Source organism: Eschrichtius robustus, chromosome 7, assembly GCF_028021215.1.
Source record: "Eschrichtius robustus isolate mEscRob2 chromosome 7, mEscRob2.pri, whole genome shotgun sequence".
Lineage (NCBI taxonomy): Eukaryota > Metazoa > Chordata > Mammalia > Artiodactyla > Eschrichtiidae > Eschrichtius > Eschrichtius robustus.
The window spans coordinates 12,670,928-12,689,205 of NC_090830.1; the positions used below are offsets into that span (position 1 = coordinate 12,670,928).

Sequence of the window (18,278 nt, forward strand, 5' to 3'; positions counted from 1 at the left end):
CATTGCAAATATCCACATCTTTTAAGAAGGATCAGTGAGACCTTTTCTGATTTTCTCCTCTGTTTCCTGTGCAAACTCCCCTTACCCACAGACCGCCACATACCCCCTAGAGGTTCTGGCGTGCCACCCTTGGGGATGTCCTTCCAGGAGAACCACTGCCAACCTGGACTCATTGCTATGCATGCCTGCCGTCCCTCTGCTGTGGGGTGGATTGGGGAAGCATTTTTAAGAGCTTCTGAGCTGTACTTTCTATAAAACTACAACAGAGGTAATGCAGATATTTTCCTATGTATAGAATTGACATCAGCTTTGAGTTTTGATGACCTAAGAGATGTCTTTAATACATTACAGAGGTAGCGCTGAGTACTTGAGTGCAAGGAAATGATAACATCGGAACAAGATTTTGATGTGTTGATTCTAATAATCAGCGAGTCTTTTATTTTTATGAGCAAGACCTTCTGTGAGATGCAAAGAAATCATGGCATGCCTTTAGAGAGAAGGTTTCTAAGAATTATGTTTCATGGAGTGGTCAAATAAAAAGTACGTCTTTCGTGCAGTGGGCAAAAAAAAATATCTTCCTTCTTAAATACAGGAGAGTTGTGTTTCAGTTTTCATTCTGCCTGCCCACAGGACCTTGGGCAAATCTGGGCCTCTTTTTCTTCACAAAGAAAAGTCAGAGTTTCGGGCTAGAGTATCTGAGATGTCCCTTCCAGCTTTAAAATGGGTTGTTCCTCTCTTAAGTACAGAATGAAATGGGGTGGGAACAGAGGCGCTGTGAGCCGCTAAGGTGCTCTGCTAACCAGTAGAGTATAGACCCCCAGGCCGTGGCCAGCCTTTCTTTGGTTGGGTGCAGAGAATGATAAAACCGGAGACTGCCATGATGGCCCTGTATCTCTCTTTTTTTTTTTTTAAATAAATTTATTTATTTATTTTTGGCTGCATTGGTTCTTCGTTGCTGCACGCGGGCTTTCTCTAGTTGTGGCGAGCGGGGGCTACTCTTTGTTGCGGTACACAGGCTTCTCACTGCAGTGGCTTCTCTTGTTGCGGAGCATAGACTCTAGGCATGTGGGCTTCCGTAGTTGTGGCACACGGGCTCAGTAGTTGCGGCTCACGGGCTCTAGAGTGCAGGCTCAGTAGTTGTGGTGCACGGGCTTAGTTGCTCCACGGCATGTGGGAACTTCTCGGACCAGGGCTCGAACCCGTGTCCCCTGCATTGGCAGGAGGATTCTTAACCACTGCGCCACCAGGAAAGCCCCCCTGTATCTCCTTTTGAACAGAAGTAGTTGCAGCAAACCCTTGAACAAGCTTGAGTTGACCTTTTGCATTACCCTTCTGATGTTTAAAATAAAAACTTTGAAAATATTGAATACTTAATTTTAGAAATTCGTCCTTTAGTCCTACTTGGGATAGACAAATTATGACCACATTTCTGAGAGTGTTTCTCCCCCTTCCCCCTAAAAGTGCATTTTTCTTTTTTCATTATGATTTCCTGAATCTGAAGCCCATTGACCAGACTGTGAAATATCTGTCAGCATTTCTCTTACTGAATTTTAAGCATCATAGTAACAGTGTTGTGAGGGGAGCCATTGAACCTGCAGGGTTAGTCCATCCTCTGACCTTCCATGTTATTTCTTCGTGGGAGGAACAGTTGTCATTCCCTCGCGACTGGCCTGCTCACTTCTAAAGCCACGTTCACCCTTAAGGCCCTGAGACAAGACAGTTGAAATGGAAGATTACTCTCTAAGAAGTCCTAAGAAAAATAACAAATATGCATTTAATGAATAGTTAAAAGAGAAAATGGGGGCTGGATAACATAGAGCTTATTAGATGAATATCCTCTCTGACCATCCGCAAGTTGATTTAATCAGTATCCATAGATAAACATTCTACATACTCCCCTTACGCATGAAATTTCCTTCTGTGAGTACCTTTCAGCACAAAACTGTATGCAATACTTTTTTCTAGAGGATTTTCAGGACTATTTCTGAGTTGGATATAAATGTTGGAAATAATAATATGTTGCATGATTTAGAAAGAAAATAATAAATGCCCGTGAAGGTTAAGTGTTTTAATGTTTTTAAAGTAAAAATTTTAATTTTCAGATTAAAATAAGGTTCGCCCAAGATCGCTACTTAGAGTTTCCCCAACAAACACAATGGAATAAACTTTGTTTTCAGTAATATTGAACAGTATTGTTTATTGTTGTTTGAAAGGTAGAAGATAAACCTGTATATAGATCAAGGCTTGAGAAGGGCAATCTTGAGTTCTGTTTACATCTTAATTTCTGTTTATCTTTTTGTCTTTATCCATATGCAAAGTGGTTCAAACCTCCGTCCTAAAATTATTACTTAAGCGTTTTACAGTCACTGTTGGTTTGGGTGTCTGAAACTCTCAGTGAGGTAATCTGTTGATAATACAGATGGGTTTCGAATTTGCACAGAACCATTCTGCTTTTCAAAAGATGAATAGCTGTATGATTAACAGGGATTCAGATGTCATATTTTTTTTAACACGTATCAGTGCATGATATGCAGTAAGAGATCACATTCATCCTTCCTGGTCTTAATCATATGACTGCATCATCGCATTGCCTGTCAGAAAGAGAAGAAAATTACTTCCATCATTCAGGGAAGAAATCCTTAACATCTTTCGTTCCCATTTCCATATGAAGTCAATCCTGTTTCATTTTTCTGGGTTCTGGAGGGTCAAGTGCCCAAGAGTAACTGATGATTAACTGTAAACACACGCACATACACGCGCACGCACACACACACGATGGGGCAAGGGTAACTTCTGGTTAGCTCAGCCCCATCTAATAATTGCACCCAGACCGGCGCCAGGCCACAACTCCTCCTCCCGTGCTCACCTGTACTTCCTGTGGCAGCGGCATCTCGCCCATGTGGGTCATCTAAGTTAGCACTGCGAAGGCAAGAGTGTCGAAGAAAAGAGAGGGGAAACCACGCGTTCAGTAGAAAGCGCCTGGGTGAGAGCAGATGAGGAGAAAACTCAGGCCACAGGCGTGGGCTGGAAAGTGGTAGAAACAGGGCCTAGTGAGAGAGCGGGGCCACCCCCAAGACACTGGTCCTTTAGTGTTGGGAGGTCTGTTCTTTTCGGTTGAATTGCCTTTTGTAATAATGACCTTCTAAGTGTTGAATTGCTCATCTGCAGCGGCCTCACTCGTTCTTGCAATTAATCTTTGTTTTCAGCTGATTCTACAGGAACGCATTCCCTGTACACGACGTACAAAGACTACGAGCTCATGTTCCACGTGTGCACCATGCTTCCACACACGCCCAACAACAGGCAGCAGGTAAGGCCTCCTCCCGCCCCCCTCGCAACAGATGCCACCTCCGAGGGCGGCCCTTCGATGGTATCAGTGTATTTCGAATTTGCAAAGAATCAGTAGGTTTTTTTCTTTGAATGGCATTAATAGCCTTTGACTCTTTTATCATCTGGGAGTATTTGGGCTTTAAAGGGATTATTATGGCACAAGTTTTATTGCACTCTTTTCTTACAAATCTTAGAAACTCTTCCACACTCACCTGGATTGCTTGCCAGGCAAAATCTTAATGGGAAGCAGTGTCAACTGTATTAATTACAGAAGAAGTCAACTAACGTAACCTGAGCTTCGGTTTCTGCGTGTGGGTGGATAACTTCTAGAAAATATTGTAAGAAAGAATCTTGTAACTCACTCGTGGCGTTCTTTAATTTTAAGGGTTTGATTACATTTGGGGTGAATCCAGAGTTAAAGCAAGGTTTGTTTCCATGCTTAGAAAACTTAAGTTTGCTAATGTCGCGTAACCGCACTCCTTTGCTCTAAATTGAAACACCAGGGACTACATAGTAGTTGTTCGATAAGCATTTGTCATGTGAATGAAACTTAATTGTTGCAGAGAACTTTGTCTTTCTTTTTTACTTTTTTTCTGAATGCTCATGAAATCAATGAAGGTAGTCAAGGGGTGCATTTTTCCAGCGAGGCCACTTGCCCTGTTCCCAGGTGGGAAGAACCACCTTAGATCCCACAGCCGGGAGGAAGAAGAGGCCCCTGACCCCCAGCCCGGCTTGTCACATTTGGGGCTATAGCTCCTCTGTTTATTCCTCTTATCGTGGTAATTGCTAGATGGGTTTTTTCTACCTTATACTTAACCTCAATCCCTTGTCCTTGCTGTATCTTCTGCAGGGTTTTCTAGTAATCAGAGTTCTGCCCATTACCTTCAGAGGATCTGTCTTTTGATCACATGTCTGTATGTTTTTTATGACGTGGAGTTACAATCCCTAGATCACACGTATGAACTTGACACATGTTTTAAACTAAAGGATTTCTAGCTCTTCAAACATTTATTTGGAATAATGCCATATAGACTCACTCGATATTAAGATGCTCAGTTTTAGGCCATGCAGTTGTCCTGCAGATACTTTTGCGATCATCCAGTAATTAAACTCTGGGTGAGTTGTTGTTGAGAAACCTGATAGGGCTGACTCAGGCCCAGAGACTCCGTCAGTACGTTAGTGGAAATAGAACCAGTGCCTTTGGACCCCACTCATGGAGCGTTCAAACCACAAGGCCCTGCCAGCTCCCCAATTAACCTGAGTCACTGGACTCCAAACCGAATCCACTGCATTGTTTCTCAGAGGGCAACCCCTGGAATTTCGAAGTCCCTTGACTTTGCTGTTACCAGAACTCAAAGCTGGCTTCCCCCGTCCCCTTTTTATTGAACAGTAATTAGAAGTGTGGTTTTATGAGTTCTTTGTACCAGAGTTTCTTTCACTGAAACTCTCCCCGAAAAGTCCTACACGCAAAAACTTGGATGGAAGGATGGGGGTGGGGAGTGAGGTGCGTGGGTCTTTTCAACTTCCCAAACGGGAGATTTAAAAAAAAAAGAAATCCTTGTACATTGAGATTGTATATTACAAACTCCGTAGCCTAAAGACTTGTTGGTTCCATTTTTGTTTTTCTTTTTTAACTTGAGTGAGAATCCATGGCATTGAATGTTATGCCGATGCATTAGAGGTAGAAAACTGCTTGTTTTGCTTTTTTAATTGCTCTTACTATATGTAGAACGTATATGATCTTATATGTGTTTCATTGGGAAATCTATATACTCAACGTAGGGTGTAGGCGAGTAATCACAATATAAAAGGGATGAGTGTAGGATGGGGGAGAAGAGTCATTGGACTTGTATTCTGAACTTATTGTAGTCAGTCATTTGCCTCGTGGCCTTGGAAAAGATTCTTAGTCTTTCAAGAAATTTGGTAATTATATCATGAGGATGTGGTGTAGGTGGCCAACAGTGGGTGCTTGGAGCCCTGTACTGAGAAGGAAGAATTCTACACCGAGGCTCAGGCGGGAACAATGCTGTATTTTTGAGATACCTTCCAAGGGTTTGGAAGTGGGGAGGTGTGGCACACCTGAGCGTATTTGGACAAGATGATGCATAACATCTCCCTCTTAGCATTAGAATTCCGTGATTCTAGGGCCTTCTTTGAGGCTTCCTCCTTCTAGGTTGGAAAGAAGCTTCAGCAGAAAAATGTAGTTCTTAAGAGCAAGAATTCTAGAACCACGCTTCCTGGATATGAAATCCCAGCTACTTAGCTTTGTGACCTTGGGCACAACTGTCTATGCTTTATTTTCCTTTACCACTGAAGGTAGAGGCTTTTACCTCTTTCTTCACTGAGTGTTGTATGCCCACAGCACCACTGCCCAGAACACGGAGAGCAGTCAGTTAACATTTGTTGAATGAATGAATGAATGAACCTTTCTTAGATGGTAGTTAGAATTAGGTGAGTTAATATGTATAAAGCACTCAAAGTAGTGCCTGGCACAGAGTGTGCTCAATAAGTTTTAGGTGTTTATTATAATTTATAGCTTATGAGATGTAGAGGACGAGTATTTTAGATGGCTTAATTTGCATTTTATCTTCCTGTTCCCAGTCCTAAAGACCTATCGTGAAAAGCTAAGGCCTGAATAGTTAAGAAAGGAAGGGACTAATTTATCAATAATTTCAGAAAATCATTTTTACTTTGACATTTAATACTTTGCTAATCATGATCAGAATATTCCGGTCATAGATCAGTGATGGCACTGTGCAGTCTTGGAACACGGACTTTCCAAATTTGTTGTGGGTTGTGCTACTTTGCCATCTCTCTCACCCACCCCACCCGTGCCCACAGATTATGGTAATACCAAGGGCATAAGTGTCTGAAGTGACCGTCCGGGTTCATGACTGCAGTTTGAGGCCACAGAACTTAGCAAAGTTAACTGGTCTGTACGTGAAATGCGCCTCTGACTTTGGCCTCATTAACCCCGTGGTATTTGTGACTATTTCACTGTTCCAGACGCATCCACCTCAGATACAATTTCTTGTGTTTGTTCTTATAATAAATCAAGCTGAAAGCTGATTCCAAGATGTATTAGAAGTCTTTAGAGAGTTCATGACAGTTGCAAGAGAGTTCAATCTTTGGAATGTCTGGACTCTCACAAAGAAAACCTAGGCAGATAACGAAGCCCGTTCTTGGAGTGTTTTCCCTCTTCAGTCAAATCCCCCAGGTCTCTCTCTGGGTCTGCTTGGCAGTCGGTCCACTTTCCCAGGGCTGTCTCCCCTGGGTGCTTCCCTCCTGCTTGTCCTATAGACAGATCGCAGTTAAGCCATCCTGGGATGTTATCCGTGGAAAGAACCCCACAAATTAGCTTCAGACTTCACTTTGGCAGAGACAAACTAAGTATATAAACAGATGAAGGCAGCATGGCTCCTGGCACACAGTAAACTTGTTTTGTGTGTGTCAGTGCATGTGTAATGTTAGAACTGCCCTGCTTGGAAGGGGTTTCCGAGCTCCATGGAGGTCTCTAAGGAAAAAGACAAAACCCCTGGGTTTCTGAGATTCCATCTGAAGAATCCTGGTCTTAGCCTAGGGTTTGGGCTTGACATCTACAGAGGAAATAGGGACAGAGCTTGTTAGGCTAGGCTGGAACCCCTTCTCCATCTAATTTAGACAGATGGTCAGCCCCTGCCGTAAAAGGTTTGTGTACATACTTCTGTAAGTCCCTAATTGGTACAGCTGAGGAACCATTTAAATATTGGAGGAATCTACCTCATTAAGTGCTCTACAGCCAGGTCCTGACTGCTCTTGGGTTCACCTATAAATAGTAATCCGGAATATTTTGGAAGCATAGAAGGCGTATTCAGCTTTTCATGATTAGCTTTATTCCCAGGCCAGAAAGAAGAATGTATGCTTATACCAGATAATAAGAATTATTGCTTTGAAAAGGGGCTGGTATTGCCCAGTTTCAGAAGAGAAATATTTGTATCGTCATAATCCTTTCTTATCTTCACTTTGTTATTAAATCATTAAAAATCCGCATTCTTGGTTTATTTCTGTTTCTCCATTTCCAAAATATTCAGTCTTGCTTATTAGCTGGTTTGTGCATTTACTCTTGCCATTGGTAAAATATTTTATATGATATTTTTATATTGGTTATGTAGAATGGTAAATCAGCAATGCATCCTTGAAACGGTGATTAAATGTGACCTCTTCTTGCTGATTTGAGATCACAGCGGTTAATTAGCAGTCACTCTTTTGTGGACGCAAAGGAGGCAAGATCTTTTGTATTTATGTGGTAATGTGTGTAGGTTTCCCCCTCTTTCTTGCTAGTCAGACTGCTATTCTATGTGCACTTTTTCTGTGTCTTTATACAGGAAACTTTATAGATGTCTCTTAAAAATGAGAGCAAAATTCTGACCACCAGTACATGCTCTTTTGAGTACAGAGAATATGAGGGGGCTGTGTGGTGTGCAGGCACGTGTGTTTGTGTGTGTTCTGTGTGCAAGCGTGCAAAATTAGGACGGTCCCTGAAGGAGGAGAAGCCAGCGCTCCGTGTAAAGGGGAGACACTTTCTAAGCAAGGGTTGGCAGACGCAAGGTGCCTGCTGCAGAGACCGGTGGGCGTGTTGCAGGGACAGAGGGCGGCTGTCCAGAAGGGGAGGCGGGTGACGGGGTCAGACTGCGGGAAGGATCGGGACAGACCAGTCTTTGTCAGCCCTGCTCCTACCGCTGGGACTTTCAGACGATACCCCAAGGACTGAGAGCCAGAATTCATGATTGTTGTTTCAAAACGGGATACATTTAATTTTTGTCCTCACTTCTGAACTCATCTCTTTGAATTTCAGAACTTGTAATCGTTAAACGATGCAGTTTTCTCTTTGAAATCATGCTCATTTTCACATGTTTGCTTCTTAAGACAAGAACCTCTCTCTGGAGATCCACCTTCTCCAGTTTCAAATTAAGCTTTCTCATCACTGACCCTGAGAGACTTCTTCTGAACCACATCCCAGACACATCACATCTTCTTACGGTGCAGTCTCTTTCCCCCTCTCCTCCAGAATTAGGTGCAACATGCTTTTTTTTTTTTTTTTTTTAACCTTCCCAGGTTTTTTTAAAAAAGAATTTAACAAATGAACCTGTTTGCCTAGAGGCTGGTAGATCTAACCAAGTTCAACTTGATGCCATTTTCGATGCATATGCAGCTGCCTGGAGGTCGGTTGTTTTCACTTGCTTTTGGTTCTTGCACCAAGTTAAAACTGGACCTGTGAAACCCTGAAGTGTGTTTAAGGAATTGAAGATAAACCCACAGGTTGCTATTTCTGTAGCATCTGTATGCTTTTTGTCAGGGAATTGGGTGAAGAATCGCATTTTCACTTTCCTTGTCATACCAAGAGCTTATTCCTGGCTCACAGCTTGAATCAAGTGTTGGGAAGTTAGCAGAATTGACTATGTAAATCTAATACAATATTTATTAACTCACTCTCACGGTTGAAGACTCTTGAGTTGGCCCTCTTGGCACTGAAGAAGTGTTAGGAGCTTCTCGTGTCTAGAAAGGCTTAGAAGACGTCGTTCCTTAATCCCCGAAATAGCACCGGCGGCGTCTTGGTGACCAGGAACTTGCCTTGCTGTCTTACTGGGCTGCCCTGGTTTATGGGCTGCCATGCCCTTTCCCCTTCCATTTCCGGAGTCGACTTCTACAGAATTTCATTGACGAGTTAGAACAAGGCATAACTAACTGCTGAAGAGAACCCTAACCTTTATATAAGAAGCCCAAGAATTACTTAGGTTATTGAATGTCTGACAATGAATAATGTATCCGTGAACCTGCCAGATGCTGTATTTCTTTAGTCTCTAAAAAGATTCAGATATCCTATTGATGGGCCAGGTGTTCATTTTTCTTCGTTCATTCTCTACAGAGAGCTTGAGATTTTATTTTCCTCTTCTTAATGAATCTCCTTGTTCCCCGCCCTCCCCTGCACGTTTCCTACAAAGTGCATTTTGTGACCGTGGTTAAATTAACTAGAATTTTAAAACTATTTCTAGCGCATTTTACAAAGCAAAAGAACATGCTTAGAAAGGGGCAAAGGCGGGTTGGCACGTCGTCAAGGTAACTAGCCTTAAAGTTAACTTGCGCTTTAAATATTCCCGTGGTGAAGTGTAGAACTGGACCCATGGTCTTCCTTCAGGAGCAAGAGAAATGGGTAGGAATAGCTGTCCACGTTTCACTGACTAGTGAGGCTGGGCTGCCCTCTGAGGTTAACCAGGAGGGCGGCCAGCGGATGCCCTAGTCACTGGGGAAGGAGGGGCCCAGGATTCCATACGTGGCCTTGGCCACCGCAAGCTCCGTTTTCTCATCAGTCTGAGAATTCCCGTGTTTCAAGGAGATCGAGAATTCCCGTGTTTCACGTACAGTGTAAGCCATTGTGTTCGTGCTCAGCAAATACATTGAACACATTGTTAGGTATTTCAGTTTTTATTTTAATTTTTCATTTGTTCCTGAATTTTGTTGTCCTGTTACAGTACATGTGAATCATGTATTTCAGTTATTGCGGAAACGAGGGAAGAATATATCTTAGCCTCGTACAGTTTTCAGCTTGTCATGATGCTTGTTGTATGTTTTAATTTATTTTTTTGGCCGCGCTGTGCGGCTTGCAGGATCTTAGTTCCCCGACCGGGGATCAAACCCCCGCCCCCTGCAGTGGAAGCGCGGAGTCGTAACCACTGGACCACCGGGGAAGTCCCGTGATGCTTGTTTTAGATACGTGTCCTTGCCTTGTTTTCTTTTCTTTTCTTTTCATGAAATGTTTATTGTGATGAACATCTGTGTCCACTATAGGCTGGGTAAATAGTAACACAGTGAATATATGACTAGTTGGCTACTGATTTTTTTACATGCATCTTAAAATGTCACCTTTTACTTAAATATCTAGCAAACATTTTTAAAACGACAGCTGGCTCATTAATGGATATTAATATTGCTTTCAAAACTTCACTCAGGCAGTAAAACGATTTTTGTGTGTTTATAGCTTTAACCATGGGGATTTAAATAGGAGTTTTCCAGCATATGAATCAGCGATCGAACTGGCCCATAGTAGGGAACTCTGGAAGAATGGACATTGCATTCCCACTTTTCCAGGCCTTTTATCACGCTAAATCACAAGTCAGGGGCCTGACAATGAAATCCTTTTTGTATCTGGGTTTAAAAGGTTTTAAAAGTTGAAATTAACGCTCTTTACAGTGAAGTATGTTCTGTAAGTGCCAAATAAATTGAAACGCGAGGTTGTTGCCTCTGTTACTGCTCGTAAAGAGAGATTTACTACCTGAGATCACCCCGTTCCTGCAGTGACATCACCAACTCATGTAAGGATTACTGTCTCTATGAAAGCTGAGGACCGCAGACTCTGTGAGCACAGATCCTCATGGCTTTAGGTGCATACGCTTACGGAGTGTACGGATTTGTTGGTGTGTATTCAGAGTGGGTCACAATTTTATTGCGCAGTGTTACGTGGCTGTGATTGTGTATTTGTACCGTTTGTTTATTCACTTAGCCAGTGAGTGTGTGGGTGTCTGCTGTGTCCTGGGCAGGCCATTAGAACTGGGAAACCAAAAGTCAATGAGGTACATCTGCTGCCCTCCTGATGATTATGACCTGATGCAGGAGAAGTAAACCAAGACTTAGAATAGGACACGACAACTAATGTGGTTGCCATGGGCCTGCGGTTATGGGTGCAGGTCCTGTGCAGTCCCTCTAAGGACATTCTTTCCAGTGTGCTGGTAGCTCAGCAGAGACCTGAGTGGTCTAGGAGAGACTTGGGGTGAAGGGGGCATTCTTGGCAGAAGGAACATCGCAAGTAAAGGGGTTCAGGTGTTACTGCCCTGGGGTTCCTTCTCTCCTGATGCATTTGTAATTTATTGAGTTTTCCAACTGTTAATCTGGTGGAATTCTGTGTTCCCAAAATACATTGAAAAGGCTAGATTTCAGTTAATTAGCTTGAATATATCCACCACCAATATAACAGTCTTCTGTATTTTTGTTGCAGAAATGCATGTGTCATTTAAGCCCCTGACACCCTAGTGCAGGACTTTCAGCCACTGTACCTTCCCTTGGACGCTCTGCCATCTCCTCCTTTTAAGTCGAAGAGCTTAATCTACAAGATTCCTTAAAGCGATTTTAGCTCTAATGTGCTATTATTTCAGGGCAAAAAATGATAAAGATGAAAAGGAGAGAGAACACCAGTTGCATTTCAAAGCAAAAGATGAACTTAAATATTGAGGCTTTTCTCTCCATAGGTCTTTGGATGCAGCCATGTCAAGGAGCCCTAGCTTCCAAAGGATGACTCTGCTTTTCTAAAAATCTCCTTGAAATTGAATGCTGAGTGAATTGTGTACATTTACGTATCTTGTTTTTACAGAAAACCGTGTCTGTAACTCTGTGTGTGTGTTCACTTTCCTGACTGCAGCTCCTGAGGAAAAGGCATATAGGAAATGACATCGTGACCATTGTCTTCCAAGAGCCCGGAGCACTTCCTTTTACTCCAAAAAGCATCCGGTCCCACTTTCAACATGTCTTCGTCATAGTCAAAGTGCATAATCCGTGCACTGAAAATGTGTGTTACAGGTGAGTCCCTGGCGTTTCGTGCTCCCAGGGTTGTTCCAACAGGACCTCATTCCCCAAAATGTCTTCCAGTTAGTTTTCCAATTATTATTTCTAGCCCATAATTATCCTTTTTTTTTTTCTAATTATATTTCCCACGGTCTTCACTCAGGCACTTTCTTTCTTTCTTTCTTCCTTTCTTTCTTTCTTTTCTTTCATTTTATTTTTGGCTGCGTTGGGTCTTCGTTGCTGTGTGCGGGCTTTCTCTAGTTGTGGCGAGCAGGGGCTACTCTTTGTTGCGGTGCACGGGCTTCTCATTGCAGTGGCTTCTCTTGTTGTGGAGCACGGGCTCTAGGCACGTGGGCTTCAGTAGTTGTGGCACGTGGGCTCAGTAGTTGTGGCTCGCGGGCTCTAGAGTGCAGGCTCAGTAGTTGTGGCGCACGGGCTTCGTTGCTCCGCGGCACGCGGGATCTTCCCGGACCAGGGATCGAACCCGTGTCCTCTGCATTGGCAGGCGGATTCTTATCCACTGCGCCACCAGAGAAGTCTTACACTCAGGTACTTTCTGTAAGAAATAATTGCCTTCTTCCCATTTTGAAACAGTGAAATTCCTAGCGGTTCGCAGTTCTAGGTTTCACCTTTCCTCAATGTTAAAGACTTCGTCCAGTCCCTGCCAGACCGTCGCTTGATTAATAGCATCCTCAGAGGTGGAGGATCTGACCATTTCAGTGCTTCCCTGAAAGAGATGCATTCTGGTGGTAAAATGTTTCTTCCCGTCTAAGAGCTTGGAAACACGCACACGGTGGTGTGGTGGCGTGTCGAGATAGGGGTTTGACACTCGCTTTGGTGATTTCAAAAGGCCATCCAGGTGCCTCGGAATCCCGAGACTGACGAGGCCTGCCCTTCCTCTACCCAGGCTCTTCCTTAGGAAACAGCTGTCACTGAAGGCTCCTGCCCTGTGGGGTGTCGGTGAAAGAGCCGGTCTCTGACCTGAGTGAGAATCCCGCTCTCCTGCCCCCTCATGGCGCTTTGTAACGAGTTAGCTTATTTTTTGGAGCCTTCATTTCCTTTTCTGAAAACTGGGGATAATAGTACCAACTTCAATATGTAGTTATGAGGAATGAATAACAGGAATTATGCAAAACACCTGTTAGAGTTCCTGGCGCTCATCTTAAAGCAGTGGTTACCGGTTGAGCTGCCTCCCGGGCCTGGATGGGGCCCGGGCCTGGGCACGTGTGAGGGGGCAGAGGGGCCTGTGAACTGCAGCCGCGCCCTCCTAGGTGCAAGGAGACTGGCCTGTGTGCTTGGTGTCGCCAGCTTGCAGCCCCTACCCCATGCTCTCCCCATCTGCATGATTTCCCCCCATGGTGACCCTGTGTGCACCTCAGTTCGAGACCCCTGGCCTGAACGCTCAGAACGACCTTTTATTTAAAAAAAAAAAAAAAAGTGATATTTGAAAAAAAAGGACATCTAGTCTGTATAAACGATACGTTTAAAACCGGTAATGTTGGTGCCAACATGCTCAGTCGGCTTATTCTTCTGGGATCTCCCCTGATGAATGGTAATTATGAAGAGTAATCTTAAATGAGCCTTCCTAATGGATTGGGAACGTAAGCCTAGGGCTTTATCGTATTTGGTGTTATTTTACAGGCTGCTATTCTTAGGTCAAATCAAGTATTTTTAATTCCTTTCTATCTTTAGTTTATGCTTCTATCATGAGGTGGTTGATTAGCACAAAAGATCTTAAGGATAAGTAATGCCTTTTTATTTTTATTTCTTTTGGGTTTTCTGTGTTTAATTAAATTACCGGGGAGGGATGCTTTTGATATAGATCTCACCTATCAACAAAGTGGCTTGCATTATGTTTTCTGTGGTAGAAACCAGCTTGTACAAATGGTTCAAAGATGGGGTCATTGCCTTTTAAGATACCACGTTGCTATCACTAAATTATCATTTCCTAATTGAGATTCAAATGTAAAGCAGTGGAGTGCCTCTAGGTTTTGGAAGTGCCTCATAAACATTCATAATGATCACACTTATCACCTCATGAGTGTCCTTCAAAGAATCGATCGTAATCTTCTGGAAAACTAGTCAAATCAATTCCATGACATTTTTATGAAGATGTGCTTACTCTGTCACAGGGAATAAGGTTACAGTGCCCAGGTTTTCCAGAAACACCTCATAGGTCTGTTTCCTATGATTTCCTCAAAACATACCAGTCACAGAATAAATTCATTAAAATAATTTCCAAGGAACTGATAAAATACAGTCCAGGTCTGCTGTTTTCTAGGCTGCTCCGTCTTAATCACGGGTGCGTTTTATGGAAGGCTGGGTGGGTCGCACACGCCCCTGTGACCCCTGTGCATCGGTCACAACCCATGAGCTTTGCACAGGTGCTGAGTGGCAGTGAGTTCTGGCGGATCATGATCTGCAAGTACCACGTAGCTCAGAGGCGCGGTCCAGACAGACTGCTGGGGCGAGATGCCCTCCTCTGATAAAAGCGTGCGGCTATCTAGGGCACGCGTCCAGAGTGTGAAAGAGCAGGTTCCCACCTTCCAGAGAAGTCTGAGGCGTGCCCGCTGGATACAGCAGGGCTCTCTCTCGGTGATGCTGGGACCACTTGAACCTAGAAAGAAATAATGCGGCAACATCCACAAAGCTCCATGTTACGTCATTTTAGTCTAAAATTATTAAAAAGCAAACTTAACTGATGGCCTGTCTCTTTATATGAGATTCTTTCATTTCAATGGTTGTAGCCATTGCAGAGCTAACTCTGAGGGACTTACGTGTTTGTGTGCTTTCCAAGATAAACTCTTTGCAAAATGCATCCTTTGATAGCTGAATGAGTAAACTTCTTGCTGTCTGTAGGCTTGGTAGCTAACTGTCAATTAAAAGGGAAGTGATAGCTATACAAAACGATGACTTCCATTTTAGAAAACTTACTATGTAGCCCCTTCTTACAAAAATTAGATGATAATGTTAAATCGATGATGAAAATGATAATTCATTGTGGCAATAATAGTGATGATACCAGTTGGGTTAGTAATAGCTTAGCAGGCATTATTTTGTTTAATCCTCATGGTGTGCTTTTGAGGAGGGTACTGTTTTAACCCCCATTTTACAGATGAGGCGCTGAGGGATTAAGTGACCCAGAGTCCCTCAGAAAGTGGTGGAGCTGGACTCCTAGGAAGAACACCGGATCCTGGAATCTGCTGTACCCCACGTTGCTTTCCTAAAACCCTTTAACTGGCACGTGAAGGAAGGCTCATCTTTGTACTGTTGCCCTCAGTGGAGGGGTCTTATGTCTAAATCATCCGTAAATGCTATCAAGTTATTTGGGTAAAATAAGAAATTCTAAAACATACTGTTGTTTCCACCCACTGGGAATTATTCCTTCTTAACTCTGCTTGAAAGAATTACGGATTATATAAGCTTTTGTGACCAGGGCTTTCTAATTGATCCCCATCCTCAGACTATCATGGTTTTCCTGGACTAGTAATAGTAGTAATAGTAACCATAGTAACCGCTGTGCCTGAATTCTGCTCCTTTTTTTGGTACAGCTTTGATCTGAGATGCATAGGATTAGTGGCTTATCGAGCCGCACTGTACCATACACTGTAGTGGAGGTGTCCAGTTAGACATATGGGTTAATAATTTGGGATGAGAAGAATCGCCCCGTTAACAGATGTCTCTCTCCGACCACTCTGGAGCTCCACAGTGAGAGCCGTCTTGGAACACATTTAGATATAAAAAGGTCGCCCTGATGCTTTGGCTTAAGGGCGTCCAAGCTGTAGTCAGAGAGTAGCTTGAGATCCACAGAGCTAAGTGCAAAAAGTAATCCTGTAAGATGTTAAATGGGATTTGACCTCCTCAGCGTTCCATGGGTAAAATACTTCCAGGAATCTGTGCTCATCACCGGAAGAGAAAACCACGTTTAGGAGAGGTGATCACATGAGTTGATGATGGCCAGTGTCGGGAGGGCAGGGTCCAGTGCGCTGAGAGGCAGCTTGAGCTGGTTGATCGTTCTGGTGGGGAAGCAGCAGGTGTGGCTACACTACCCACAGGCCAGACATGCAGCTTTGGGACAGCTCTCTATGAAATAACACCGGAGGACAAGTTAATTCCTACTCAGTCTAGAAAGTTCTTCCTAAGGATGGTAGTGAGGGGAAGACGGGTCATATATGGTGTCAGCCCCTCAGCCATTTGAACCTCCACGATGTTTCTAGGACCTTCCTTGAGGTCATGAGTCAAGTCCCCCCCACCTCCCTCTCTGGTTCAGCGCCTTTACTCCCATGCATGTGCGTGAGTTTGGTCTTCTGTCCCAAAGGGAAGCGGTCCTTCCCTCCCCTTTCACGCCAGCTGAGGCCCCGCCCAGACCCCCTTCCATCTTATAGCTCTTTCCCCAGAAATGATGAACGCTGCTGAAGGGTGTGCAGGTTACAGCAAAGGGGAGAGAGCCCTGGGGACCGTGATCTCTTTGGAGTCTAACCAGCCACATTCCAGAAAAGGAATTCACACCTCATGCTTTCATTCCTTAATCACCGCTTTCAGGATTTTCTACCACGAAGAAGGTGAAACATAGATTGCTTCCTCTGTTTATCCCAACACAGAAAATACCAGCCTGGGCAGATGTGGGGTTGGTTCCCATTCTTGGCCTGCAGTAGCTGCTCAGTAAATGGGGAGTGCTGTGGGGTTCATTCATTCACTCACTCCAGTCCTCCATTTGCTCATTCATTAATTCACTCTTGCTTCAAAAAGGATTTGAGACAATGAAAGCTTCTGTCTGATACAGGGGAGCATTATTGGTTTTGCCGTATTCAGATGGTTATTGCCATCACTATACATTTGATCTTTTCAGTCCCTGGAATCTCTTAAAACTTTGCTCCTATAAAATCTTCATTTAGATTTTCAAAATGTGATCAAGTGAGCATTTCCTTAAAAAAAGTGACATTCAAAACTTTGGGCCCTGTAAGCATAATCATCGTGTCCAATAGCAGTGAGATCGCAAATAGCCAGCTGGGCTAACCTCACTGCTGTTGAAAAGTGTCACTGTCTCTTAGTGGTGACCGGCCACAGAGTTACAGAGCACCAGGCTGGCTACTGACCCGTCATCCCTACCTTAGTCAGCTCGCACAGCCGTGACGAGGACCATGGACCTGGTAGTTTAAACCACAGACATTTATTTCTCACAGTTCCGGAGGCTGGAAGTCCAAGATCAAGGAGTTGGCAGGTTTGGTTTTTCTTGAGGCCGCTCTCCTTGGCCTACAGATGGTCGTCTTCCTGCTGTGTCCTCACATGGTCTCTCCTCTTGTGTGTGTGCATCCCTGGTATCTTCCTGTGTGTCCACGTTTCCTTCTATAAGGACACCTGTTAGACTGGATTAAGGCCCACCCTAATGGCCTCATTTTGACTTAATCATCTCTTTAAAGACCCAATCTCCAAACACAGCCACGTTCCCAGTTACTGGGGTTTTGGACTTCAGCATACAAATTTTGGAGGGACACTGCTCAGCCCATAACACCCCCTCAACTACTAAGTTTGAAAAGTTTTGCTAAAAACAAAGAAAAACGTGATACCCAGAAATGAGCATAACAAGAGTCTACGAAGTAGCTGGCTTCAGTCGAAAGTGTGGGCGTATGTCACCTTTCTGAAGCTAACTATTACGGCCCCACAATTCATCTTGTTTCTCCTTTTCCTCCCTCAGTGTTGGAGTTTCTAGATCAAAAGATGTGCCACCATTTGGTCCACCAATTCCCAAAGCCGTAACTTTCCCAAAGTCAGCAGTATTCCGGGACTTCCTTTTAGCAAAAGTAATCAATGCAGAAAACGCAGCCCACAAATCAGAGAAGTTTCGAGCGATGGCCACTCGGACAAGGCAGGAGTACTTGAAGGACCTGGCGGAGAACTTCGTCACGACCGCCACCGTGGATACCTCCGCGAAGTTCAGCTTCATTACCCTGGGTGCCAAGAAGAAGGAGAAAGTAAAGCCCAGGAAGGACGCCCACCTCTTCAGCGTCGGAGCGATCATGTGGCACGTTGTGGTGCGGGACTTCGGCCAGTCCTCGGACATTGACTGTCTCCTTGGGATTTCCAATGAGTTCATCATGCTGATCGAGAAGGATTCCAAGAACGTGGTCTTTAACTGTTCCTGCAGGGATGTCATTGGCTGGACATCTGGGTTAATGAGTATCAAAGTGTTTTACGAACGAGGAGAATGCATCCTTCTGTCCTCGGGGGACAACTGTGCCGAAGACGTCAGGGAAATTGTCCAGCGATTGGGGGTAAGTACAGGTTTCTGTTTATCCACCATCCTTAGGTCTGCAATCCCAGATTCATGGTAGCTTCTGCTGTGGAACTTCGACCCC

The 18,278-nt window shown here is 44.0% G+C and overlaps 1 protein-coding gene across 2 annotated transcripts in view; it reads left to right on the forward strand.

Moving 5' to 3' along the window:
• SIPA1L2 (signal induced proliferation associated 1 like 2) overlaps positions 1–18,278 on the forward strand; it is a 107,967-nt gene that overhangs the window by 30,980 nt on the left and 58,709 nt on the right. For both annotated transcript variants that reach the window (XM_068548846.1, XM_068548847.1), the window contains exons 5-7: positions 3,207–3,310; positions 11,780–11,937; positions 17,618–18,194. In XM_068548846.1, the coding sequence (XP_068404947.1) occupies positions 3,207–3,310; positions 11,780–11,937; positions 17,618–18,194 (839 nt within the window). The remainder of the gene's footprint in view (positions 1–3,206; positions 3,311–11,779; positions 11,938–17,617; positions 18,195–18,278) is intronic.